The 15110-nt window shown below is 50.8% G+C and overlaps 8 protein-coding genes across 8 annotated transcripts; 4 read left to right on the top strand and 4 right to left on the bottom strand.

The window, feature by feature from the left end:
* Positions 1-63: 63 nt before the first annotated feature.
* MVES1_002172 (uncharacterized protein) lies at positions 64-1939 on the top strand (the record flags this gene model as incomplete). Its single annotated transcript, XM_056207004.1, has 2 exons — positions 64-106; positions 129-1939. The coding sequence occupies 2 exons, from the start codon at positions 64-66 to the stop codon at positions 1937-1939; spliced, it is 1854 nt and encodes a 617-aa protein (XP_056062979.1).
* An 11-nt stretch (positions 1940-1950) lies between these two features.
* On the bottom strand, positions 1951-3456 carry HSX11 (ceramide glucosyltransferase; the record flags this gene model as incomplete). Its single annotated transcript, XM_056207003.1, has 1 exon — positions 1951-3456. One exon carries the CDS (start codon positions 3454-3456, stop codon positions 1951-1953), a length of 1506 nt encoding a protein of 501 aa, XP_056062978.1.
* A 566-nt stretch (positions 3457-4022) lies between these two features.
* MVES1_002170 (uncharacterized protein) lies at positions 4023-4673 on the top strand (the record flags this gene model as incomplete). The annotated part of the gene is made up of 1 exon (XM_056207002.1): positions 4023-4673. One exon carries the CDS (start codon positions 4023-4025, stop codon positions 4671-4673), a length of 651 nt encoding a protein of 216 aa, XP_056062977.1.
* Positions 4674-4794: 121 nt separating this feature from the next.
* On the bottom strand, positions 4795-6771 carry MVES1_002169 (uncharacterized protein; the record flags this gene model as incomplete). The annotated part of the gene is made up of 1 exon (XM_056207001.1): positions 4795-6771. The coding sequence occupies one exon, from the start codon at positions 6769-6771 to the stop codon at positions 4795-4797; it is 1977 nt and encodes a 658-aa protein (XP_056062976.1).
* Positions 6772-7658: 887 nt separating this feature from the next.
* Positions 7659-9425, top strand: MVES1_002168 (uncharacterized protein; the record flags this gene model as incomplete). Its single annotated transcript, XM_056207000.1, has 1 exon — positions 7659-9425. The coding sequence occupies one exon, from the start codon at positions 7659-7661 to the stop codon at positions 9423-9425; it is 1767 nt and encodes a 588-aa protein (XP_056062975.1).
* A 349-nt stretch (positions 9426-9774) lies between these two features.
* On the top strand, positions 9775-11872 carry ERD1 (protein-ER retention protein; the record flags this gene model as incomplete). Its single annotated transcript, XM_056206999.1, is given in 8 exon segments — positions 9775-9783; positions 9808-9929; positions 9961-10006; positions 10184-10295; positions 10329-10338; positions 10358-10367; positions 10577-10656; positions 10828-11872. The coding sequence occupies 8 exon segments, from the start codon at positions 9775-9777 to the stop codon at positions 11870-11872; spliced, it is 1434 nt and encodes a 477-aa protein (XP_056062974.1).
* Positions 11873-11911: 39 nt separating this feature from the next.
* Positions 11912-12416, bottom strand: cyn1 (cyanase; the record flags this gene model as incomplete). The annotated part of the gene is made up of 2 exons (XM_056206998.1): positions 11912-12034; positions 12066-12416. The coding sequence occupies 2 exons, from the start codon at positions 12414-12416 to the stop codon at positions 11912-11914; spliced, it is 474 nt and encodes a 157-aa protein (XP_056062973.1).
* Positions 12417-12503: 87 nt separating this feature from the next.
* On the bottom strand, positions 12504-15062 carry SDA1 (Severe Depolymerization of Actin; the record flags this gene model as incomplete). Its single annotated transcript, XM_056206997.1, has 3 exons — positions 12504-12594; positions 12645-12988; positions 13017-15062. The coding sequence occupies 3 exons, from the start codon at positions 15060-15062 to the stop codon at positions 12504-12506; spliced, it is 2481 nt and encodes an 826-aa protein (XP_056062972.1).
* Between the last annotated feature and the right edge of the window lie 48 nt (positions 15063-15110).

Genomic DNA, 15110 nt, shown 5'->3' with positions numbered 1-15110 from the left:
TAATCCAACTTGTGTATCACGTGCCTTTGCCTTGTTTGATGCACGAGCCATGAGCGCCTTCCCATGTCCGCATACTACCTAGGCATAGACGTGTATGTGCAAAGAGGTACTAACGTGCAGTGGCACAGGATCGGCACGTGTAGCTCTCTTGGGTGAGGATGGGCGCATTGAAGCGCAGGCTTCGCGTCCTTTGGTGACGTGGACGTACGAGAGCGATTCGCGTTTACACGAGCAGTCCAGTGTACAAATCTGGGACGCAATCACAGCTTGCGTGCATCAAGTGCTGGATACGGCCAAGGTGGACGCTGCATCTGTGCACGGCATTGGATTTGATGCCACATGTAGCCTTGTTGTCACGACAAAAGACAATGTCCCTGTCAGTGTAACGCCGCCGCATGCGGCAAAAGGAGTGGATGCATCTGCACGCAACGTGATTTTATGGGCGGATCACCGCGCACATGAGGAGGCAGATTTGATTAACCGTACGGGCCACAAGGTGCTGGACTATGTAGGCGGCACGATGTCTTTGGAGATGGAGACGCCCAAAACACTTTGGCTGCAAAAGCACATGGACCCCGCCACATTTGCGCAGTGCACCTTTTTTGACTTGCCCGACTACTTGAGCTATTATGCGACGGGATCTCCCGCACGTTCCAATTGCAGTCTTGTGTGCAAGTATGGTTTCATACCGCAGGGCGCTGCAGGAAACACGCTCGGCTGGCAGCCGGATTTTTTGCGCGAGATTGGCCTCGGCGTTCTCGAGGGCCCTTCTCAGACTTTTGATGCGCTTGGCGGCGTCCCGGGCAAGAATGGGCTGGTGCTGACGGCGGGTATGCCTGTGGGAGCAGGTCTGTGTGAGCGTGCAGCACGAGAATTGCGATTGCTTCCGCATACGCCTGTATCTTCGTCACTCATTGACGCGTATGCTGGCTGGGTCGGCACGGTTGCTGCAAGAGACGAGGATGTTGTATTGCAAAACGCGACTTTGCGTGACGCAAATACACGTCTTGTTGCGATTGCAGGCACAAGTACGTGTTACTGTGTTGCGAATGACGAGGGGATTCATGTGGGGGGTGTTTGGGGGCCGTACAAAAATGCCGTGTTCCCCGGCATGTGGATGAACGAAGGCGGACAGAGCTCGACAGGTCAGCTCATCGACTTTGTTCTTGAGACGCACCCTGCGTTCCCTGCACTCCGAGAAGAAGCCGCAGCCAAGTCGGTGTCTGTGTTTGCGCTGCTGGAAGTATCGCTTGAGGAGCAGATGCGCGCCGCAGGAATTGCCGTATATGCGCCTTCTTCGTATATCTTGCTGGTAAAGCACATGTACATGTACCCTGATTTTTACGGAAACCGCTCGCCCCTTGCCGATACGTCGCTCCGCGGTATGCTCTGTGGCTTATCTTTGGACCGATCTCGCGCGGATTTGGCGCGGCGATACATCCTCACGTTGGAGGCAATTGCACTGCAAACGCGCCACATTGTAGAAGAGATGAATGCGTCAGGCCACAAGATCGATTCGATTTATCTGTCTGGCGGAGGCCAGGCGCGCAACCTTTTGTTTGCACAACTTGTTTCGGACGCGTGCAATATGCGTGTACAGCTCCCGAAAGAGGCGTCTGTCAGCGTCGTGACCGGCATGGCTTTTCTCGCACGTCTTGCCGCGAACATGACGCAGGAATTGGATCCCGATGCACAAGATGGCCGTGCCACGAGGCCAGTCATTGCGGACCAAGCAAAAGCGGATCAGGTTGGACCGGAATACGCACACCGCTTGTGGAGCATTATGCAAAACATGACCCAGCCCGGCAAATCCATTTTTCCCTCTGCAGCGGACGGCAAAACACGACAACTGCTCGCGGCCAAGTACAGGGTATTTCGCGAAATGATTCCGCTTCAGCGGCGCTGGAAAGACCAAGCGGATGCAGCATTGGGTTTGTAAGGTATCTACAGCTAGTCGTCTATTCCATACTCCGTGTGCACATCCGATGGTACATGCGCGGCGCGTGCATTCGTCAAGATTCTGTATCGCTTTCCGCGCCATGTTACGGTGGATCCAAGCATCGCCCATGCCCAAATAGGAAATGCGAGCAATTCGCGCATACACCAAGCGCCGAGAAAGTACTTGCGCTCCGCATCGGGTAATGGCGCCCCACAGCGAAGCGAGGAAAGCACGCCAAGATCAATCCAGTACCACGCCGCTAGATTTGCAAGATAAAATGCAAAAAAAGCGCCACAGTGCAGACCGCCATGCAACGGCCCAATGATGGGATGGAGTAACCATGAGTAGATGCCAAACCAGCCGCAGAGGCCAGCGACCAAGCTCTCCGTGAACGGCTCCAAGTACGTAGCTTCGGGCACCATGTGCCGACGCACACGAATCCACCGCATGCGGCGCTTTGCATACTCCATGACGGTTTGAATATCGCCCACAGCGACGTGCGCTACGTCGCCCGGCGCAATGCGGTGCCCAAGCTCCAAAGGCTTACGCCATAAACTCAGTGCAAGCATGTTGTCTTCGGCTAGGTAAATGCCAAAGCGCGCCAATGCACGCGATTTCGTGCGCACAACATCGTTTTCCTCTTTTTTAGTCGTCATTTCTAACACAAACGGATCGTCCGCGTCTTGCTCTCCATCAAACGCGCGGCTCCCAATCATGTGTTGCTCGTCAGACGCCGAATCGGCATTGTACGCAAAAAAAGCGTCCGGCACACGATCCAAGTCGCTCTTTCGATACATGTTGCTCTTTCCCATGACGCAACTGTCGATGCCAACGGCATTGATTGCCAAATACATCTTTGCGTGGGACGTACTGAGGAATGCACGCTCAATGTGCGAACCCCACGTATTTGCCGGTAGCACACCGAGCGGCACATGATGGACTAGACCGGTGCGACTCCCATGCGGTGTGCGATAAATGCATTGCGGTTTGGGTACCGGTGGTTTCGCAAGTAGTGCGTCGACGGCACGCCCCAAGGCGTGCGGAGAAAGCCAGACTTGGCTATCTACCACCCAAACAAGATCATGTTTCGCCAGAGCGTACGGGCGAACCAGGTTATTGATTTTGGGGTTGACGCCTGCCTCTACGTCGCCCACGACAATGTGGCTGTGAATGTGTGGATATTGTGCGACCACCTGGCGTGCGACACTGAGCGCCTGGTCATGCTCGGACCTGACGCCGAGAATGACCTCGAATAGGTCGACTGGGTAGTGTTGCTCAAAAGATGAGCACAAGTTGGTGTACAGATTACAATCGAGGCCAGCAAGCGGTCGTAGAATTGATACGCTCGGCGCGGGTTCCTCCGTTTGCGCCGAGGAGAGCGGAGAGCGGGGATATGGGTTCGCAAAAAGTTTGTATGCAACCTGCCATCCAAGCAGACACAATGCCCATACCGCGATAAACCATCCCAAAGCTACCAGTGCCAGGAGATTACACAGGAACGCTAGCCACGGTGGCATCGCTCAAGGTCCGGCGCGCAACTTGTGGAGGATGGACAAAATTCCCTGTGCATTGTGGAGGAATCACTCCCTTGGACGATGGTGATACTGCGAATTCCGGCCGCTTGTTTTGCGCCGCCAATGCGCGCTGTACGTACGTTCTCAAGCAGCGTATGCGCAGCACATGAAAACCCGCTAGTACGTATTTTTTGGTTTAATTGATACCAGGGTCTGCCTCGCAACAATGAGCGAGCACCGCCGAGCATGCCTCGTCGCGGCGGAGCGCAAGGAAAGCGCCCTATTCCGAATGTAAAGAAGATTATTGCTGTGTCTAGTGGAAAGGGTGGTGTAGGAAAAAGTACAGTTGCTGTAAATCTGGCTCTTGGGCTTCGCGCAACTTCATCCGATGCCATTGGACGTACTGCGCGGGTGGGACTGCTTGACTTGGACATTTTTGGCCCGAGTGCGCCTAAACTAATGCACTTGGAAGATATGGGAGAGCCTGAACTAACCAAGCGCACGTACCCACTTTGTACTTACATACAGAAGGCGCATTGATACCCATGACAAATTATTCTATACCATGCATGTCGATGGGTTTTCTCTTGCCGCCCTCCTCGTCTGGCTCCAACGCGGACACGCCTGTTGTATGGCGTGGCCTTATGGTGATGAAGGCAGTCCAACAGCTCCTATTTGACGTGGACTGGCGGGCAGGTGTATCACCGGAGACGGATCCATCGACTGCAGGGCTTGCGCCGCTTGATGTATTGGTCATCGATATGCCGCCGGGGACAGGCGACGTTGCGCTGAGTCTCAGTCAGCTTGTGAAAGTAGACGGCGCCGTTGTGGTGAGCACGCCGCAGCATGTAGCGCTGACTGATGCGCGCAAGGGCATCACCATGTTTAACAAGGTCCATGTTCCAGTACGTGCTTTTATTCGCTACTTACCAAAGATTTTGGGACTGGTTTTGAACATGGCCCATTTTATTGCGCCTGATACGGGTGCCACATACCCATTGTTCGGCCCTTCCGATGCTTTTGACCAATTGACACATCACTTACAAGTGCCAGTGCTGGGGAAATTGCCGCTGGAAATGTACGTTAGCCAGGGTGGCGACGCAGGCATCCCAGAAGTGATCCGTCCACAATCACAAAACGCGACTGTACCGGAAAATACGTGCCAGCGCATTTTCATGGAAATGGCAAGGCTTGCGTGGAGGGAGATTGCTATGCACTGATCTTGCATGCACGAGCGCCTTGCAACAGGCATGGAAAACGTGTTGTACTGCGGAAAACAATTTGGTTACCCACGCGCAAAAACTATTAGTTAAAAAATCATACTTCTTATGAAGTTACACATCAAGCTTGGTGAACGGCATTATCTCCAGGGTAATTCACCTCTACCACACGAGCAGAAGGTTCAGCATATTCGGGAGGCGATGGTGCATGATCAGTGTCCGCTAACTTAGTAATCGCCTTTTCATACGTCCTGTCAGATCCCATACGGAAGGGGTTTTTCTCGGGCAGCTCGTCACTAACGACATTCTGGCTGCGAGTGAGGACGTAGTCACGCAGGAAAAACGTTAAGACAAACATAACAGCGCAAATACCAATAGCGCAGTACAACGCCTGCGCCGCAGCCTCGTTGAATGCAAGTACGTAAGTGTCACCGCTTGCATCTGCATCACCATTTAGGTAAATAGTGGCAAGGCTGTTGTACTTGACCAGTCCCTGGTCCTTGGTCAGATGGGGAACCAAGTCCTGAATCTTTTTAGGGTATTCCGAGTTCATAATCGCAGCGTAAGTCGCTGCTCCAATAGATTGTCCAAGACTGCCAAATAGTAACACAGCAGCAGTGACCATAGCAACATCTTGGTGGCGCACAGTAACTTGTGCAGGAATCGAAAGGACCTCACCAGTGCAGGCACCGCCAATACCCAAAAGGACTTGCGGCCAGACAGCTTGGACCCAGGTTGTACCAATGTTACGGTATTTGATCATAAGACCGACTGCAAGCAGACGAACAGCGGCGCCAAACACGATCCACGGTTTGTACCGCTTCGTAATCAGAACAAGGAAGCCCATAACAACACCAAACACGGTGAGCGTTGCAGTGTCAGTGAAGGTGTAATAATTTTGCTTTGAAGGATCGATTTTCATCGTGTACGTGGCCCAGGCAAATACCATTTGGAAGGTGATACTAAAGGTCATAAAGTCGAGGAAAATCAAAAGAAGGGTAAGAACCACATCAGAATTAAGCCATCGGCGACGCATAAATGGGCGGGGGGCACCAAGAGCCTCCCAAAATGGCGTCGCAACAAGAAGCACGCCACCGACAGTAAGAAGAGCAATGATCCAGCCCGTGGACCACCCAACAGTGGCATCAGCACCACGCGTAAGCGCTAACAAAAGCATGAGGAAACCACCCAAGATGAGAATCATTCCAATAATGTCGGCATCAAGGAAAAATTGCTTCAAGCTGTAGAAAAAACCTTTTCGCAAGTACGGGTGCACAGGAATAATTCCGGACCTCTTAGCTTTGCGCTCGAGCTTCCACATAATAAACATCATTGGAGTCATCACAAAGGGAATCATGATACAAAACATGCCGTACGTCCAGCGCCAGCGATCCTTGTAGGATACGCCATCCGATTCCAAAACAAGAAGATTGTTCTGAATCTTGGGTGCCGTAGCAAAAGTAATTAAAATAGGCAAAGATACAATACCGTATCCGAGCGCGCGGAATCGCGAAGACAAAAAGTCAGCGAGAATAATCCACATGATCATGTTGATGCTGCCATTCCCGACAGCGTAAATGGCGTCACCCGCAAGCAGCATATTAGGATTCTGCGAGACGGCCATAATAAGACACCCAAGGCAGTAGAAAAAAAGAGGGATAAACGAAGCAGCAAAACGGCCATAAATGTCTGACACTTTACCAACCACCAGCTTCGATACACCTGCAATAGCCAGCTGCATAGCGCTTGCAGTCGAGTAGTCTGATGCTCTTTGGCTGTGCACACCTCCGGTGAAAACATAAAAAAAGGATGCTGCAATAAGCTGATTGTCCATAGAGAAAACATAGTAAACACAGAACAAAGTAGCCATTAAAAAGTACCAATCCCATCCAGAAACAGCATAAGTAGACTCCGCAATCGCTACGCCAATTTGCAGGGCTTCGTCGTTTGTCTTCAAGTCGGTATTGGAGTACTCAACAATCTCATTTTTGGTTGGCAAGGCAGCCATGGGTTTGTCATTCTCTACAGCTTGCTCCTTTTCAAACTCCGGACGGTGTACCGTCCAGATGTTCGATATGAAATTGTAGATGATACCCATGGTCACGTACACCACAGTAATGCGTACTAATGGGATACTTTTGTTTTCTACTGTTGAAACTAAATACTTTTTTTTTTGGAGCTATCTGATTGTTTTGCTCTCCACATACCAGATTTGGCGTAAGCCCACACACGCCTTGGGACTCTGTCCCAACGTGGCGCCCCTTATCTGGGAACCAAGCGCGAATTGCAATAAAGCAAATTTATGCACGTGTACTAATACTGGCAGTCTGCAAAGAGTGCCCGATTGTACATAATCACCGTATCAGTGCACGTTTTATTAGCTCGTATGCGCAAATGACCGATGGCGCGTGAGGCACAAATATGACAATGATGCAAATAAAAGTGTGCGTGGGAGCAATCATTTAAGCTATGCGTGGGGATGGCAAACTCTGGTGAGATCAGTGAAATCATCATCAAATCTGCGAAAAACATGTGCTATCGTTTTTCCCATTATAACTTTGCAAAATAAAACTAATGTATTAAAAAATTCGAATAACCGTACAAATATCCAGCGAAAGCAGAGTCTTGAAATGGTACAGGTACTATAGCACACCGGGTGCAGCGCGTGATTGCATCGCGTGATCGCCCCAGATGATTTTCGGCGCATGCACGCTATCGGCGCCACGCGTCTCATTTGACAGGAAATACACCTACATCCCAAAGCATAATGCATAATTTTTTATAATTGCAAATATACTTGTGATCTGTCAAATAGACAGTGTACCCTTGATCAATGCTGTTACAAAGCATCAATTTGTGGACCCTGTGCATACGGACCCACAAAATGCATTAAGCCCCAGACGCCACCCACCCATTGGACGTTTGCGGCAGCTGTATAACTATATAGCCCCTGCAGCCCTAGACACACAGCTCATTCACGCTGTCATGACAAGCCCTTTCAACGACAAGGAAGTGTCGCAAATGGGGGCACAAGCGACGCCGCCTGAGGTGGGGGAAAATCAGGCTGGCAGCCACTACGATGAAAAACAGGCGGAATCTAACCCACTTGCTAAGTATGTTGGCCCAGAAGGATACGCCAAATTTTTGGGGCTTTCTGGGCTTCCTCTCAGTGTTGCCATTGGTGTCACGGCGGGTGTCGGCTTTGTTTTGTTTGGCTATGACCAGGGTGTTATGGGCAGTTTGTTGACGTTGCGGCCTTTCTTGGAGACGTTTCCCAAGATGAATACGCAAACACATTCGACCTTGTCGGGTGCAACTGTCGGTATTTACGAAATTGGGTGTTTTCTTGGCGCCCTTACTGCGCTTTTCTGGGGAAATGTTGTGGGTCGTCGCTGGATGATTTGGATCGGTAGTGTTTTTATGGTCATTGGCGCCATTGTACAGACTACTGCCCACGGCGGCAATGCCCACGCATTTCTTTGGGCTGGGCGTGTCCTTAGTGGTATTGGAAATGGACAGCACACTTCAACGATACCTGTATGGCAATCGGAAGTCTCGCCTCCACATCGTCGTGGCATGCTGATTATGATTGAAGGCTCACTTATTACGTTTGGTATTATGATCTCATACTGGGTCGACTTTGCCTTGTTCTGGGCTCAGCACGGACATCTGGCTGATTCTTCTACGCGGTCGGTATCGTGGCGATTTCCCATTGCATTCCAGATCCTTTTGGTGCTGCCGACCTTTATCACAATTTTCTTGCCGGAAAGTCCGCGTTGGCTCATGCTGCGCGGAAGGGAGGAGGAAGCCCGTGTGGTCCTGTCCGCTTTGGATCGATTGCCGCCCCATGACCCCGTTGTGAATGCACATGTGAATGAAATTGCTGATGGTCTCAATATTGCTGGCAGTGTTCGTTTGCGCGACCTCTTCAAACAAGGCAAAGGCCATTATTTCCATCGCACTGCGCTTGCGTTTGTGATTCAAATGTTTCAGCAAATCAGTGGTATCAATCTTATCACCTACTATGCCGGGACTATTTTTGAACAGAGTATCGGCTTGTCTGATATCAAGTCTCGTATTCTCGCTGCATGTAATGGTACGGAATACTTTCTTGCGTCGCTGCTCGCCATTTTCATGATTGAAAGGGTTGGGCGAAGGCCACTGATGATTTGGACCGCTTTGGGTATGTCCTTTACGATGGCGATTCTTTGTGGTACATTAAGCCCTGAGGCACTCCAAGTACCTCCCGAATACAAGAACCGAGAAGACTATTCTGCTTATCAAAACAATACTTCTCCGGCCATTGCCGCGACTGTCTTTTTGTTCGTCTTTAACTCGCTTTTTGCCATTGGATGGCTGGGGATGACTTGGTTGTATCCTGCTGAATGCACTCCGCTTTCTATCCGAGCGCAAGCAAACGGCATCTCCACCGCTTCCAATTGGCTGTTCAACTTTATGGTTGTCATGATTACACCGATTGCGTTCGCCAATATCCGCAATTATACCTATCTAATTTTTGCAGCGATCAACTTTTTGATGGTACCGGCATCCTGGTGGATTTTCCCGGAGACCGCAGGAAGAAGTCTGGAGGAAATGGACACCATTTTTGCGGATTCAAGTGTGTGGAACCCGCACGACGCGGTGAGAATAGCAAATGAAATGCCACGTCGCTACGATCGCCATGGCCGTATTATGTCGGAGTTTATCACTGACGACGACGACATGGCCCCCGTTGACGATGGTTATCCCTAATCAAGTACAGCCGGAATTGTAGCAAATATCACATTTTTTTCATTGATGTCTTTATTTGTACTTTAGGGTACAAAATTAGTTGCTCCGATGCGAAATCCTTACTAGGAACGTCGGGTGTGTCCGCTGTGCCTGGTACCATCGGCCGAGTGGACTTGGCGTGTACGGCGGACTCTTTTGCAGCTGCGCTAGATCTTGCCGGTTTTGCGCTTAGAATGTCGAACCCAAGGCGAGAGACGCAAGGGTACTCATTTCATTCCTTATGTCTACATGTAAAAAGCATTGAATGCAGTACAATATTTTACAAGCAAGTGTTAGGTACGTGGATGGCGGTAATGTGCTTATATCAGGAATGGACCTTGTGCGTGAAGCTACGTTTGGGTAGGGCAAAGGTTTCGAGGAACTCATAAACAGGAATATTAGCAAAGTATGGCTCCAGTTACCTGCCGACCAGTCGGAGGACCAGTTCGGGAATGCATCGTCCTTAATAGAGCTTGTACAGCGGCAGTAAGTACAGCGCCTGCATTGCTGACATTAGCGGTACGGAAAATGACGATGATTTCCAAATCAATTCGCAAAGCAATGTGTGTACTTGAAGCAGCTAACATGCCAGGGGTTCCATCACATCTGTATTAGTGTACCCAATATTCGGCAAGCGAAGCGCCGCTTCGAGAATCTTGGCGTGAAAATTCTTGATATTGGCACGCAAAAAAAGTAAGCGAGCGCATCATGCTCACGCCAGCGAAATTATGGTCATCGAGGACCCTGACGGATACCCGGTTCAGCTTCTCGCACAGGATGTGGGCAAGTACGATGAGCTCGAAAAATCGGTTCGCGAAGCTGTGATGGCTGGCAACATGGCAGCCATGGACCGTATAAGGCAAAGTAATGATATTACTACTATAGAGGAAGCGGGGTTAGCGCACATTGTCGAGCCGCATCGGCGTTCGTAAGGCACACCTATACCAACTTCGCATTTTATTTGGAAAATTAGTTTCCGGCCGAACGAAAAAAATAATAATAGCTAGTCCACAATTTGGACTCGTCGTTCATGGCGAAACATGAACCAAGCCGTGTCGAGCAAAGCAGCGGCTGCACTGACTAACCCAAACAGTGATACAGCTTCGAAAACATATGATATCACGTTTTCACAGTCGCTTCCGCCGATATTCCGCGTGATCCTTATGGTCGTGGTTGGCATGGTCGGTTTTGGTGTGGATCTGCAAGTGTTACAGTATTGGGGCATGAATCTATGGAGCCATGCAAACCAATCGCCGCTTCCCTCTCACATAAATGCGCATATATCAACCTCAATAGGTTCTATGCGAGAAAGTGGTGCTACTGGGCTGTATATATTTGCTGCAAGTCATCTTGGATGGTGTTTTGCATGCTTGTTGATGTACAGATACAACCTTGACCCTCACGATGGTACACGCACGTTTTATGCTGAAATTTGGGAGGTGATTGCTTTGTGTGGACTCATTGCGCTGTGGGTTATCTCTGGTCCATTCCGGGGGATCCAAAAGGCATCGATACGTATCCTGCGCCGGCTTCTTTCTCCTTCTATACAGCAGACGATCCAATTTTCGGATGTAATTGCAGCAGATATACTAACGTCTTTTGCCAAAGTGCTTGGCGACGTCTGGCTCTCGTTTGTGATTCTGGTATGTCTCTGCGACGGCATTATAGTCGGAGAGCGCGTGTTGTGGTCACAGCAGTCTAGTATGGCCATTCCTATTCTAAGCAGTGTGCCCTACTTGATTCGCCTTCGACAATGCATTAGTGAATACCGCACTTCGGCTCCGCTCGGGCGCCAGCCCAAGTCCAAGCGGCCACTGTACAATGCGCTCAAGTATGCATCTGCATTCCCTGTCATTTGGCTGAGTGCATGGCAGCAAAATGCGCATGATGTGCTAGCGAAGAATAATGCACGTCATACGTTTATGTCCATGCGCCTGGACGGACTTTTTCCCAGTCTTTGGCTTGTCTCTGTGCTTTTCAATACACTCTTTTCCTTCTGGTGGGATATCACTAATGACTGGGGCTTGGACTTGCTACTCCCATCCAGCTTTTCAAAAAGTCTGCAAGCATTTTATCCACACTGGCCTACATTGCACCGCCGCTTCGAACCACAGAACACGCTTCCGCAGGACAAGAGCGCGCTCGATGAGCAAGAAGAGGGCATTGTTCGGCCAGTCCATGCGCGCCGTCAAAGCATTTTACGTGTTCCAGAAAAGCCATTGCCACTTCCGATGTCTGTATACTATGTATTTATCATTGTGGATCTCCTGCTGCGGTTTACATGGTCGCTCAAATTGAGCTCGCACTTGCAGTACCTTGCGGAATGGCAGTGTGGGCTTCTCCTCCTCGAGGCCCTCGAGCTCATCCGCCGGAGTGTGTGGGTTATTTTACGCGTAGAATGGGAAATTGTCCGCCGCGGCGCTATATAACAGGGCAAATCTGTTTACACTATCGAATACTCGCATACATTACCAGCGACGGAAAGGAAGAAACTTGCCGTCAAACGTGATCTTGACACGGGCGCCGGCAGGGTCTTCGACCCGCTCCACTGCACCGCGGAAGTCGATTGCACTCATAATGCCATCGCCAAACTGTATATAAACTTAACATGAACAAACGTACCTTTTCATTAATAATCTCCTTGATCGGCATGCTGTACACAGTCATGGCCTCGTGCAGGCGGTACAAAGTAGGATCCGTGGGTGGGCTGCTTGAAAGACCGCCGCGGAGAGGGAAAAATGAAGGACCAAGCTCGGCGACAAGTTTGTCCTTCGGGATGTTCAGCACACTCGAAAGGGCCTCGAGGTCTTTCTCCTCAGGCTTGGCCTGTCCGTAAAAAATTGCGGCAGTGTACAACTCGCTGCGGTCAATCGCCTCGGCAATTTTTTCAAAGGTGAGCCCTTTCTCCTTCTTCTTCTCTTGCAGCTCCACTAAAATGGGGCTGAGCAGTTCGTTAACTTCCTGGCGGGTCATGGCGGGTAGTGGGCGTTAACAGCGCAAGACGGGGAGATGTCGATCGGTGACATAATCATTACTATAAATGTCACTACGCCACCTCCCTTACGAGTTGCGCGCCTTCTTGCCCTCAGTGATGTGTTTGCGCAGGCGCTTGCTCTTCTCGCGCAGAGAAGCATTCTTTTTGCTGCGGACACTGAAACTCCGTGCGACCATTCTGTAGGTTAGTGGTGTAGATGTACATACTGGAAATTCTTCCCGCGTGCTTTCTGGCGGTTGGTCGAGCTGCTAGCCACGTCCTTGTTTTTCTTGCCTTTACGGCTGCCGAATTTTTCGCGGCCCTCACGACCAGTCTCAATGCTCTTCATGCGCTCCTCATAAGTAGCTTTCACCTTCTTGCGCGGGCCGAGAATATCGCTTTCGTTCACAACGTCGCTGGTACCACTTGTGCCTGTGCGCTTCTTTGCAGCTTGCAGCGCTTCCAATTCGCGGCGCGCTGTGGCGCTTAAAGCACCGCCCGTCTTGACGGCTTCCTCTGCCGCCTTGAGACGCAGTTCATTCATTTTCGCAAAGTCGGCAGGCGTGAGGATCTGGAATTAGTTGCATTTGCACACGTACTCTGTTCATTGCCAGTGCGGAGAATGCGTCTTCGGACTCAGTTGCAGGAGCAGTTGGAACAGCAACTCCCTCTTGGTCTTCTTCATCGCTATCGCACTCCTGCTTTTGCTTCTGTGTCTCGCGGCGCAATTTACGCGCCTCTCGCACCTTTTCGGAGGCTGGACGCGTGTCTTGTATTTTTTCTTCGTCGCACTCATCGTCGCTGTCGTCAGAAAAGACATGCCCATTATCTTCATCGTCGGAAGTAACATTAATCCAGCCACCGGAGCCGTCGGAATCGTCGCCCGAATCGCTCTCGACTTCCCAGCCGTCCCAATCTTCTTCATCTTCCTCGTCTTGGTTCTCTTCCAATTGCTTTTCCAGCAAATCAAGACCTTGAATTCCATGAACTTGGCGGCGATCCTCACCAAACTGGAGCACCTGTTTGCCTTCTTGCATAGCCATGGCTCCAGACTTGCCGCGGTCCGCACGGCGAAGCAATGCGGGATTGACTTCACGGTACAATTGCATCAAGCCGCGAGATGCAGCGCTCACACCCTTGTCTTTCGATTTACGGTACTCGACCAAGTCGTGCAGCAAATCCTCTTCCATACACCAAGGCTGTCTGCGGCATACTTCGCGAATGGTATTGATGCCTGCAGCAACCACTTCGACGGTGACGCCTGGATGGACAAAAGCATAGGCAATCTTGCGGATTGCAGGTGTCAGAACATCTGTCGGCGTCTGGTCGTGCACAGATTGTGCAAGGGAAACGAGAATAAGTGTGATGTGCAGTTGGTGAGGCATAAAGTACTTGGCCAAGTAGCTGTAGAAGCTCAGCACAATGAGTCGGTGTATGCCCATGACGCGGCTCAAGAGCTGCACAATGCGCACCTTCATTTCCAAAGGATGGCGCTTGTCGCCGCGCAAAAGGTTCTCAAACACACGCTCTGCAAACGTCTGTGGATCATGCAACAGATGAATGGCCGCCATATTACTTGAGTCCTTGTCCACTTTCTCCCATGCTTTTTCTTCATTTTCCTTCCTACGACGCTTGGCATGCGCTTGTGCAAGTTTCAAGCGACGATCGCCAGCCTTGGTCTTTTTTCCGACCTTGCGCTGATGTTTTAGGCGGCCAACATCAACGGACTGTGATGGACCCTCATCGCTATCCTCCTCTCCATCACTATTCTCCGCGTTCTCAGCAGTATGCAAATCACCTAGGAAAAAACGCACAGCGGAGCCCTGTACCTTGGGGTGCGGATGCGTGCATGCAAGTGCAAGCAACGCCACGGTGCGCTCGTCAGTCCAAATGCGTCGGCGCCACATTTCAGCTGCAATACGCACCGCCCAAAGCGCCTCAGATCGACCCTTGAGCTCTGCTTCGCCGGGCCGGAGCACGGCAGGAACATTGCCTTCTGCGTCGGACATTCCGCGCTCAACCATGCCAAAAAGCAAGCCTTGGACCATGCGATTCAAACGAACATCTTTGGTCTTACGGTTCGCCTGCTTCAAGTTCTGGACGATGGTGCTCAGGATCGCCGTGCGCAGTTCCGACGAGCTTACGAGACTGAGCAAAGGAAACAATGTGCGCAGCAATGTCTCATCTGCAATCACTCCACGGCTACGCAACAAAGACATGCAGCGAAAACATGTTTTGCGCAAATCTGGACTCAGGCTCGCGTGATGCGTGAGCAGCAGCTCAGCGATATGGTCGGGAAGTGGTGCAGTTAACTTTGGGTAGCTCGGCGCAAGGTGTGCCACAAACGTGAGCAAGTGCTCAAACTGGTCCTGCTGCTCTTTACTCAGGCGCAAAGTCTGCATTCCAGCATCCGTAGCTCCTTCAATATGCTGTCCAATGCCTGACGCATAAATGCGTCGTAGACTTTCGTACTGGTTCCATTGTGCGAGAAATTCTTCTTCGTATGCGGCAGGATCGCGCTTTAGCAAATTTTGGAGCGCAGGCAAATTCGACGTATCCAGTAGCCCACGCGCCTTGGACCGATGTACTAGCCCATTTTCTCGGAACACGGCAGTTGGCCGTGCTTGGGCCGCTGCTTTGCCCATAGTTGATGCCAAGCGCAGGAAATTTGCGCGCAGCGGCGCAAAAAAAAA

This window comes from Malassezia vespertilionis, chromosome 4 (genome assembly GCF_029542925.1).
Source record: "Malassezia vespertilionis chromosome 4, complete sequence".
Taxonomy (NCBI): Eukaryota; Fungi; Basidiomycota; class Malasseziomycetes; order Malasseziales; family Malasseziaceae; genus Malassezia; species Malassezia vespertilionis.
This window is presented reverse-complemented; position numbering and strand designations above follow the sequence as displayed.